At 37.5% G+C, this 12,045-nt stretch overlaps 1 protein-coding gene across 3 annotated transcripts in view; it reads left to right on the top strand.

Annotated features, from left to right (window-relative positions):
- The window catches only part of LOC136864446 (glycylpeptide N-tetradecanoyltransferase 2), a 298,318-nt gene that overhangs the window by 175,211 nt on the left and 111,062 nt on the right, over window positions 1-12,045 (top strand). For all 3 annotated transcript variants that reach the window (XR_010859313.2, XM_067141451.2, XM_067141450.2), the window contains 2 exons: window positions 4,942-5,112; window positions 10,718-10,898. Coding sequence is in view for 2 of the 3 variants with exons in the window: in XM_067141451.2 (XP_066997552.1) it covers window positions 4,942-5,112; window positions 10,718-10,898 (352 nt within the window). In the remaining variant the exon portion in view is untranslated. The remainder of the gene's footprint in view (window positions 1-4,941; window positions 5,113-10,717; window positions 10,899-12,045) is intronic.

Genomic DNA, 12,045 nt, shown 5'->3' with positions numbered 1-12,045 from the left:
ACTGTGGGTGTGCATTACCTGTGAGTGGCGTCGTAGGTGATTAGTACGACTATATGCGGCACACCATGGGCTTACTTAGCCTGTGATTAGTACCGTTGTAAGAAACACCACGTGTCTGGGCATTACCTGTGATTAGTTACCACTATATGAGCGACACTGTGGGTCTGTGTTGCCTGTGATTAGTACCCACTATGTGAGGAACACCACTGGATAGTACGAGTTCCTATGATTAGTATACCGATGTGAGGAACACTGTGGGTGTGCATTACCTGTGAGTGGCGTCGTAATGTGAGAAACACCATAGGTCTGCATTACCTGTGCATACCCTATTACATTACCTCTGAGTAGAACCACAATGGGTGGAACACCTAAAGTCTACATTACTCATGATTAGTACTACTACATGGGAAATACCGTGGTTCTTGCTTTCCTAGCAATAAGGATCCGTTATGACCATTGATCTGGATTTTGGACCCCATTAGATAACAAGCATCATCAATTCAGGATTGTGCTTTGGAAGCAGCCCCTTGGTCAGTATGTGCTGTTGTTTTAAGATAGTTTCTGGGAAGGTGGGGTATTGTGGGTCGAATCCACTGATTGTTTTCATTTCATTATCATTATTCATCATCTCTTTTCTTAAATTCTAGTCATTGGATTAATTTTGGAATTATTTTAAACTTTCAGTATTGTGAGTTGGATCCACTGATTATTTTAAATTCATATTCGTCCATTCATTCCTCATCATCATATTTTAAAATCTGGTCAGTGGATGAGTTTTGGACTTTTAAATTGCATTACATTTCTTACTATTAGGGGCTGATGACCTAGATGTAAGGCCCCTTTAAACAAGAATGATCATCATCATCACTGCTTGTTTTAATTTTCCTGTCATTGACCACAAAAACATTTTTGCAGGCACAATAGACAGAATAAATTTGTGTTCAATTCTTAAAGATGTTAAAAAAACATGAACTGTTAACTAAATTTTCAAAAAATTTTATTTGCGAAAACATAATTTATCTTTATGCTAAGTAATATTTGCTAGTTACTGTACTGTATGCCAGTGACATTTTGCCAGAAATTTGTTCCTCATTTGCATGCTTTTAACGTCTTGCATAAAAAAATCTGAAAATCTATTTTGTACTAGTTATTGATAAACAGGTTGTTCGTAAAGTCACCGGACTTAATATATCTGATCTTTTCTGAAGTTTTATTACACAAAAAAAAAATGCAGAGATTGTGCTCAATTGTTCCACATACCTCCAAGTGTAGAAAAACATTTTTTTTTTTAACTCTGGTGGAAATATTTTGGAAGTGTTGAGAGTAATAAATGTTCAGATGTAACACTAACTCATTTCACACACATTGCGTTTCCACAGTTCTAGTTCATAAGAGGTGTTGAAAGTGACCAATCTTTCTCTGCAGGCAGAAATATATACGCTTAGACATGTTTTGTGACACTTTTCTCAAAGTTGCCGTGTCATTTCTCCAATACCTTTTGAAATTGTTTCTTTGAATTCATGTAAGGAATGCGAAATATCTCTGTATACTCTCTTTTAAATACCGCACAGAAAAAAGTCTCGAAAGGTTAAATCAGGCTAATGAGGAGGCCACAGATTTCTTGAGATTACTGGATCACAAATATAAAATTTTGAAAAATCACCAATTCACGTCAGCAGTGTGACAAGTTTTGCCATTGTGCTGGAACCAAGAATACCACTCACCCTCTTCAAATAAAGCCACGAATTGTTGCACAGTGTCCCCGTGTACTGCACCATCAACTCTTATGTCAAAAAACAGAGGTTCAGTGATCTTTTCGCGCGATATTGCGCACCAAACTCTGTGTGTGTGTGTGTGTGTGTTTTTTTGGGGGGGGGTTGGGTTTTTTCCTCTCTCTTCAGCCCCGTGTCTGTAGATTTACTGGCACGTAAAATAACTCCTGCAGGACTAAATTCCGGCACCTCGGCATCTCCAAAGACCTTAAAATTGTAGTTAGTGGGACGTAAAGCAAATAACATTATTATTATTCTCGCTCTTCAGAATGAAGCGGTACTTTGTGCAAGACATATGTTCACATATCTGACCGAATAAGTTGGCAAGCTTGCTTATGAGATGTTACCAGACATGGTAGAACCACTTGTAGTGAACAGTGCAACTGTTGCCTTATGCCTGATGTTCTGGGAGTTAATATAGCCACATACATGCAACCATCCTACATCTGTTAAGAGAGTATTGGTTTGAATGGCTACCTTTCGTGTTAAAGTGCAGATCCACTGGCAGTAATAGCTATGTTTCTCTAAATCAGGCGGCTTTAGTTCCTGAACTGCTTTGACTCAATATGAGTGTAGCTTTGCCACTTTCAGTGCTTTATGTGTGGACCCAATTGATGTGACAAATGTCTTGCAGATTTCCACAGAGATTTCTCAATGTGCTGCTGAACATTGTGAAGGAAAGTGTCTGTAATTAATTTAGGTCTCGTACATTGTCCTCTATCATCCACGGAGCCCGTGTCACAGAACCTGCGTAGAAGATCCTACAAAGATGATTTACCTGGTAAGGGTTCATCATCATTGTTACCGGCTTTGGTGGTGGGGTCATGTGAGGCGAATGGAAGAGGATAGGTTACCTAGGAGAATAATGGATTCTGTTATGGAGGGTAAGAGAGTCGAGGGAGACCAAGACAACGATGGTTAGACTCAGCTTCTAACGATTTAAAGATAGAGGATTGTGGCGATATCTAGTACATTCACAGGGGCTTGCAGACTGAATGCTGAAAGGCATTATGGTCTATAATGATGATGTGTGTGGGTGTGTGTAGGGTTCATCAAGGAATTGATGTCTTCACTTTTCTACACATCTCTCATAACTTTTGCACGCAAAATAAGCCTTCAATTAAAGCAACCTATACTGCGCGTGTAAAACGCATTGTCACCCGCTCGACCTTGTACGTCTCACTCCACATAAGGCAACAGTTGCACTGTTCACTACAAGTGGTTCTACCATGTCTGGTAACATCTCATAAGCAAGCTTGCCAACTTATTCGGTCAGGTATGTGACCTGCGATTTTTCACATTTTGAGCCTGGTGACTTTACGAATGCCCTGTGCTTTTACAGGGAATATAATTTAAGACTTCATAGTGGAGTACCGAGTGAACGAAACTGATCTCACCAGTTACATACATGCTCAGGACAAATAAACAAACAAACAAACAAACAAATAAACTCATAAATGAAACTGAACTTACCACTGAATGAGTCCGTTAAGATCATAAATGTAATTTTTTTTTTTGCATGCTGACGAATGTGAAATACTAGTTTCCTGAGCTACTCTCCAAAGTGACTTATATGGCTAACTTGCAGTCTTGCCTGTGTATCTTCTAACTCTTCTGTCTTGAGAGCTGTTCTCCTTTGCTGTTTGTTCTTATTATTTATGGAACCGGTACTATGCCACTTCTGAATGAGTTGTTGCATGTAATATTTTGATGGCACTGTAGAACTGGGAAACTGTCTACGGAACTTTCGAAGGCACATTTTAATGGGTTTCTTGTTCTTGTGCAAATAACACTTTTCCAAAAATCTTCTCTGCGCTGTAGTGTATTTAACCATTGTGATGATAACCTCACAACACACTAGCGGACAACTGCGTCAGCTCTCGAGACTTCTTATCACGTCAAGCTTGACACACGCCATGTGGCACTCGCTTGGGGATTCCCATGGCCTGAGGGCAGAAGTAGAAACTCTTAAATTATACTGCCTCTATGTTCCTTTTGTAATAAAAGTACATCCTCATTGGAATCATACAGTCATATGATCAACAGGACGCTGGTTTTTAGCAAGCATAATTAATAATCCGACATTGCCTTTTAAATGGTATGTGAATAGGGTATTTAGAGGACACCTGCAGTGTTAAGAAACTAGTGCACATGGGACAGTTTTAGTATATGTGTAATCATTATTCAAAATACAGTATTCTGCTCTTCAGTCAGTCAACATTCAAAATCAGATAGCCAAATAACTTCACTCTGAAACATTACTAATATAGTATTATGAAATATCTCAGTTAACCTATTCTTTCGGAATAGTATTTCTTACTCCAGTAGTATGCAGAAATGTATTCTGTTCAGTCCAGATTACATCATTTGACTGTACACAGTAGCTGAGGCCATATGATGATTATAATAATATTATTTGTTTTATAATTTTGTAAATATACATGTGTATCGATTTTTTATTCACCCTTGCGCAGTAGGGCTAGGGCAGTGATGGCCTCATTGTTAATGTCTCTTAAACCAACTCATCCATCGTGAGACACATTGACTTACTGATATTTTTGACAAGGTCTCAAAATATTTGGGATGAAGCGAATTGATTGGTATGGAAAGTGAAAGAGTTGCTAAATTTACAGGCACCTAAGCAATTGTCTTATTTGTTGATAGCCCCCTCTATGGATCAATGGTATAAAATGTCAGCCTCCGAAACCCAAGATCACTCGTTGAAACCTGGCAGGGGTTGTCGGATTTTTGGGTTGTGGAAATATTCTCTCAGGCACTCAGTGTCTCATGATGTTGGCATATAAAAGATCTCTAGTGACACATTTGGTGTCTTCCTAATAAAATTTAAGTTTAGCCTTAGAGACCCAATAGAAATCAGTTTCTCCATCATGTGGTAGAGTAAAATAGAACATTGAAATTGATACACAGGTAGCCTAAATGGTATTGCATCAAAATACTTGCACACAGTAACTGTTGCTATTTTGTTGTTTATTATTATTATTATTATTATTATTATTATTATTATTATCATCATCATCGTCATCTAATGGAAATGATAATTTTTACTTGAACTATATCTTTGACTCAGATTTGAGTCTAATTTTTTATTTAAGACCTTAGCAGTAATAAGCTACGTGCATATACTGACGTTTGTTTTTGTTTTTCCTAGAACCAAACGAATGGTGGAGATTAACTTCTTATGCGTCCACAAAAAGTTACGTTCAAAGAGAGTGGCTCCAGTGCTCATCAGAGAGATTACCCGTCGAGTTAATCTTACTGGTATCTTCCAGGCCGTGTACACTGCTGGAGTAGTGCTGCCCAAGCCCGTTGCAACCTGCAGGTACCATAGTAAAAACTAAGTTTTAATGTAGGAATGATTTGTTTTCAAATAATCAGGTTCATAAAGTTTTTTAAAAATACTGTAGGAGGTAGAACTCTTATTTACATTTTGTGAGAATCTCTTTCTTTCATAAGCCTTGCTGATGTTAATGGTATTGTTTTGAATTTCATTTTATTGCTGAATTATTTCCAAGAAGTCCATGGTCTGTTGGAGAAAGTAAGACTCCTTTGCTCTGAGAGGTCCAGGGCTTGATAGAAGAATGAGAATGCTTATTAACGTAAATGCGCTGTTTTCGTCACTGCACCTGTAGTCGTCACTTGGCTATTTCAAAGAATGTATTAAAAGTTGTGGTCAGCGTATTGATACGCTCGCTAATGTGTCATGTAGTGAAGATCAGAGTGTGATCACAGTATTAATTGATATCCATACATGTTGTGCATAGTGGGAAATACCCTGTGTTATTCAGTTACTCGCGTGTGCTAGCTGTTTTTGCTTGTTGGCGATAAATAGGTAAGTGGCTAATTTTTTTTATAGAAATCGTCTTTTTTACCCCCTGGTTATTTCAGTATGATTGAACAGTGGTTTTTATCATTAGATGTAAGAACTTGAATTTTACATTTGTGAAAGAGTCAACAAAAAAGGTGACAAACATTGGATCCATAAAAGCTGCATTTCACCGTTGATTGGCACTTATGACGAATACTAGTACACATCATTTCCTTATAAATTCCATAGCAGAGGAGTGCTAAGGGCATAAAATATAGTTCTGAAATATCGGTGTTCATAGAATCATCATAAAATCATCAGGTCCAGTAGTCGTCACAGGTGCCGACTGCCAGGGCGAATGAGTGACGATTACTGACCACATTTGTGACAAATAGTGCTATTCATCAAATTAAATACATTACTAAGTATTTATGATAAATTATTGTAGATAAATTCACTTGTAATATAAATTACTCATCAATTCTGGTCCCACATTAATTCTGGAAATAATTTTATTTAAATTATCTCATTTTCACAAAGATATTTCAGTAAATGTAGACATTTTCTCTTACTATATGATGTCAGAATAATAATAATAATAATAATAATAATAATAATAATAATAATAATAATAATAATAATGCCTTTAAGTTAATAGACACATTATTAATTTGTGAGAAATTACAAGTGTCAAATGTGCTTATAAATTAGCATTAATTACACTCACATTTTCTCTCTCTTTTTCATGTTTGGTCTTTCAGCAGTTCTGGAAATGTCATTTTAATTTATTTCATTCTTAGGAAGATATTTTGATAACTGTACAGTGTAATGTTCAAAAGGCAGATTTTGAAATATGAACCTCGCCAGATGGAAAAGGCAATGCAGGTTGTTAAAGATGTCATGTCCATTAAACAGGCTGCAGAGAGACATGATGTTCGAAAGAACTCTCAGACAAAGTCAAGGGAAAAACTCCAAGGCAAAAAAAGGGGCCTGAGTCTTGACTCACAGCAGAGGAGAGCAAATTGGTAGAATGGGCTCTTTCCCTTTGTAAAGCAGGATTCCACATTACAATGGGCAACCTGCAATTTAATGTTCAGCAGCTAACAAAAGAGCCGAAAAGATGGACAGCCAGGAAGAAAATGGTGCTCGTCCTTCTTGAAGAGGAATTCTGGTCTAACATTAAAAACACCACAAAATGTAACATCTGGTCATGCTGCAGTTTCCAAGAGAATATTGGTAACTGGTTTAAGGAAATCCTTGAATTCTTTGAGAAATATAGTCTGAGAAATGTTGTTCTTGATTCACAGCAAAGATTCAACAGAGATGAAACAACCTTTTTTCCTAAATCCCAAAGGAAACAAAGTCCTTTTCAGGAAAGGAGATAAAAGCATTTATCAGCAGGTGAACTCAGATGAGAAAGAATGTTGAACTGTTTTACTGACTGGAAATGCTGCTAGAGACTTGTCTCCACCACTTATTTCAAGAACGAATGCGTACCTCAAGACATTGTAGCCAACATGCCCACAGAACGGGGTGTTGGGAAATCGCCAAATGGATGGATGACGGAAAGTCTTCTATGAATTTTGTTGCAAGGTATTTCATCCATGGTTGGTGGGGAAGAACATCCCTCTATCAGTAATTTTATTCATTGATGGTCATTCCTCACATCTTACATTACACACCAGTAAGTTTTGTGAAGAACAGGCATTGTTCTCGTGGCTCTCTTCCGTAACACCACTCGCAACATCCAACCAATGGATGTTGTAGTTTTTAAGCCATTGAAGACTGGGCGGAAACAGCTGTCCAAAAATGTTGTATTGAAAGAGTCGCTAGCAAAGAAGACCCAACCAACTTTGAAGAACAAAGGCTTCACTTGCGTACTGAAAACTACAATACAGAAAACTGTTGCAGTAGATAATTTACAGCATTCATTCAGGAAATGTGTGTAATTTTCCCTTGGAATCCGCCAGCAGAATATATACAGAAGTTTGTCCTCAAGTCTCCTGGTGAAGGTATTCCTGTGCCTATCTGTACAACTCAAAGACCTGAAATCTGTAGAGTTCTTAAGGAATTCCTAGGGAAAGACAAACTGGGGATTTTTGAGGCATCAGGAGTTGTTTGGCACGGTGATATGAGGAACACGTCACTTTTTATATTTTGAAAATACACAAAACCTTTGAAACCAGCTACAGACAGCTCCACCAACCATCCTGAGGTGTCATAATCTCAACAGGTACAACATATGACTGACCAAACACCCATTCCTTCAACTTCTTGTGTAGATGATTTGCCCACAGTTTCACTGGATCCTGTTTCTTGTTTTTCAACTGATCATTCTGAAAAAACTATACCCGCTACTGAAGATAGACCCACAATCTTTCCTGACCATCTTCTTAGTACATCTAGACCCAAACACTCATACCAATTAAATCTTCCATAACCTCTGAAGGAAGTTAATCCCTTCACCTTTCAAGCGAGCATTGTTTTGGCCTTCTGAGAAGCCCTAGTGCCACAAGAAAAAATTCTCTGTATTGCTAGCTCAAAAGCCTGGTAAGATTCTTTTTTGCGCAAAGAAGCATCGAAAATAGAAATGCAGAAGAAAAAGGAGAAAAAGGGCAGCAGAGTAAGTGAGATTGAAAATGGAGAAGGAAAAGAAAAGTTGCCAAAAGCAAGGAGGAGAAGGAGAAGAAGAAGAAGAAGAAAGAAAAGATAAAAAAGGAAAACTATTGTCCATGAATCTTTGTCACCTTCAGAATCATTTGATGAATGAAGTGAACCGCATGAAGAAGATGAAGTCGAACTTGAAAATTTACGACCTGGCTCTTTTGCTCTTGTGACATTCACTGGAGGAAAGCGAGGGACATCAGAATACTGATATGCCTGTATAATCCAAGGTACAGAGGGAGATGAAGTGGAAGTTATGGGTATGTGAGCTCAGGACAAAAATGAAAACGGTGCTCCTGTCCAAGGAGAATGATATACTGTTCATAAATTGATTGCAGATAGAAGTGAATCAGCAGGACACGGAGCAGGTGGAAGTACTTACTCATGATTTTCTTTTCCAGGAATATTTTGTGTAATTTATCACAAAATAAATTTTGAAAATAAATATTTATAAGTTGGAAACACATCGATCATCTATATAACTTGCACTGATTTTGATCAAAGTCAGAAATCTGCAAAATTGACGTCACTCACGAAGATAGATTTTGAGATGCAACGTAGATATGGTAAACAATTCAGAATTGAAATATTTATTGGAAGTTGGAAAGTGGAGTAAGAGCTTGAGGTAATCTTGCCATGTAATCAAATTATTTTAGGGTTAATTGCAAAAGGATGTTCTTACTTTATCATACATGCAAAGGTCCAGGCAACGCACAGAAATGTATTGTATTTATTCATCTAAACTTCAAGATAATTAAACTTGAAAGCTTGTTATTACCTAATATCATTATTTACTACATAATGTGTAATCATGCTGCACTGAAATTGTTTCTTTCATCACAACACGCTCAACATTACCGTTACTGAAGTAGACTCACAATGTTTCCTGACCCTCTTCTTAGTACATCTAGACTCAAACACCCATAAACTCCAATGAAATCTTCATAAAATGATTGCAGATAGAATTGAATCAGCAGGGCACAGAGCAGGTAGAAGTACTTTTGATTCACTAAGATGACAAATACTGGCAAAATCAAGATTGGCATGACGAATACTATCACAAATTTACACTTTATAAAGTGAGAAATTTTGTATGAGAAATGGTTCAGTTCTCCTTCAACAACAAATTTACACTTTATAAAGTGAAAAATTTTGTATGAGAAATGGTTCAGTTCTCCTTCAACAATGGTGAATAATCATTTTGATAGTTTGAGTTTTTACACAACCCAGTCAGAAATTTTTAAAAACATGGCAGATGGTACATGCACATTTTAAACGTGAAACCAACCTTAATATAATGACTACTGGTGCATTACCTAATATCATTATTTACTACATAATGTGTAATCATGCTGCACTGAAATTGTTTCTCTCATCACAACACGCTCAATTTCTGTGAAGCACGGTGCTGGTCTTGCTGTACACATTCTCCAAGTGAAAATTTTTGACTCCCAACAGTTTAGAAACCACATGAATTCAACTTTTCTTTTCATTCTACTATAATTGTTGTTCATGTAAGATACTAAACTAATTGTATGGTAGGTGTCATACTTATCAATGCCTGCTTTCTCTTCAAAATCGGATGATACTTCTCCTACCCCATGTATTTGTATGTTGCATACTGAATGAAATAAACTTTATTGTGCCTACTTTTTCCAAGTCAGCTGGAAATTCTGAGGATATACAATCAATTCGAGATGCCTTGTTATTTAGATCTCCCAGTTCATTGTTAAATTTTGACCTCAAAATTGGATATCTTGTCTCACCAGCATCATTACATTATCAGCTTCTACCCCTAAAAGTGGTTTTCTATCTGAGCTATAAATATTCATTCACTTACATTTCCTTTCTCCAAGTTTTGTTTTGCTTGCATGCAACACCTGTTTTTTTTTTTTACCATGCATTCTCCAACACCTTCGCACATTTCATTCAGAGATTCCTCCATATCTGCCTTGTACTTTCTGTCTACTTCTACTTCAGTTACCTGTACTCCTGCCGCTCCATTTTTTACATTTTTGTACTTCCGTGGTTCATCTACTAGGGTTAATATATTACAGATTATCCTTGTCCATGAGGTATAACGAACCTCTAGTCTTAATCCATAGAATGCTCTATTGAAAGAATGGAGCTCCATAATCTATAAAATAAATTCATCAAAAATGGTCTTTGCACTGGAAAGGCAGATCATGATATTTGTTCATAACAAGAACAGGACTGTCAACAGTTAATTTCTAGTGATTCTTGAATGTTGTATCTTGTGCATGTACTATGGAAATAATTAAGAAGTTGTTGCTACTTTGTAATACTAATGTACTGAGTGAATGGTAAAGTTCATATCAGAATGTAAATTTATTTCATAATTATGATATAGCCTACTATTTTTTTTTTACTAATGTTTACTGTATATGTGCAAGAGGGATTTACATAATATGTTTTCCAATTGACTTTTATTCAGGTACTGGCACCGCTCCCTCAATCCAAAGAAATTGATTGAAGTTAAATTCTCACATTTGAGCCGTAATATGACTATGCAGCGCACGCTGAAACTCTACAAGCTTCCAGAGACCACAAAAACTCCAGGCTTTAGGAAAATGACTACAGCTGATCTATCACGTGCTCACAGACTTTTAGAAGAAGTAAGTAATTCTCAGCATTTTCATGGTGTGGGTTATTGTAATCACGTCCTATTCCTGAACCATGGGTAATGGCTGAGTGGCTTAGTAAGTGGTCCTGAGAGTCAGGATACCAATTGCTATGGAATGGGAGTGGGCATCTCGGACATATTCTGAGTCATGGCCCTCCTTGTGCTCAGGCAACTAGGACTCTACTATCCACCGTGGTCCCTAACCGGTTAGAGGAGATATTCTCACTTCGACTGTGTGCAAGTAAGGGTAGCATACTGCTTCACAAAATTTTCACCAAGCATGTTCAGAATGTTTAAAGCAAGCCTCGGACCTATGGGAGTAACAGAGTCCCACTCCCGTTTGACAGGCGAAGGACTCCTTGGAAACAACTTGGCGAAAGAAATGGAATTCAATGGGAAGCTATCAATATTACTGGGGCTTATGGAAGGAAGAATGTAGAACTGGCTGAGTCAGCAAAGAGGATGTATCTGGATGTGGTAGGAGTAAATGATATTCAGGTAAGAGGAGATGAGGAAAAGATAGGAGATCATAAATTGTACTTGACGGGTGATAAAAAGTGAAGGGCAGTGTGTGGGATAGGACCGTTCACCAGGAATACTATTGCACACAACATAGCTTCTATTTGGCATGTAAATGAGTGAATGATATGGGTAGATTTGGCAGTTAGAGGAATTAGGACGAGAATAGTCTCAGAGTATTCACCATGTGATGGTGCAGGTGAGAATGAAGTTGACAGGTATTATGAAGCATTCAGTGGCACTGAGAAAGGATTGGATAGTGCTGATGGGCAAATTCAGTGCAGGAATTGGAAATAGAATGGAAGGATACGAAAGGGTGATAGGTAAATTTGGGGAAGATACGGAAGTCAATAGGAATGGGAAGCGTTTGCTGGGCTTCTGTGCTAGTATGGGATTAGCAGTTAGGAATACATTCTTCAAGCATAAGGCTGTTTTCCTCTACACATGGGAGGATAGGGGTACCAGGTCCATAAGGCTGTTTCTTAAACAACTTTGAATTCAGGAAATCTGTTAGGAATTGTGCTGGTGTTCCAGGCATTTTTTGATGATGCAGACCACTGTCTGATCTGTAGTGAACTAAGTATCTCTAGGCCTAGGGTACAGAAAGTGAAATCTGTCTG

Source organism: Anabrus simplex, chromosome 2 (genome assembly GCF_040414725.1).
Source record: "Anabrus simplex isolate iqAnaSimp1 chromosome 2, ASM4041472v1, whole genome shotgun sequence".
In the NCBI taxonomy this organism is placed as follows: Eukaryota; Metazoa; Arthropoda; class Insecta; order Orthoptera; family Tettigoniidae; genus Anabrus; species Anabrus simplex.
This window is presented reverse-complemented; position numbering and strand designations above follow the sequence as displayed.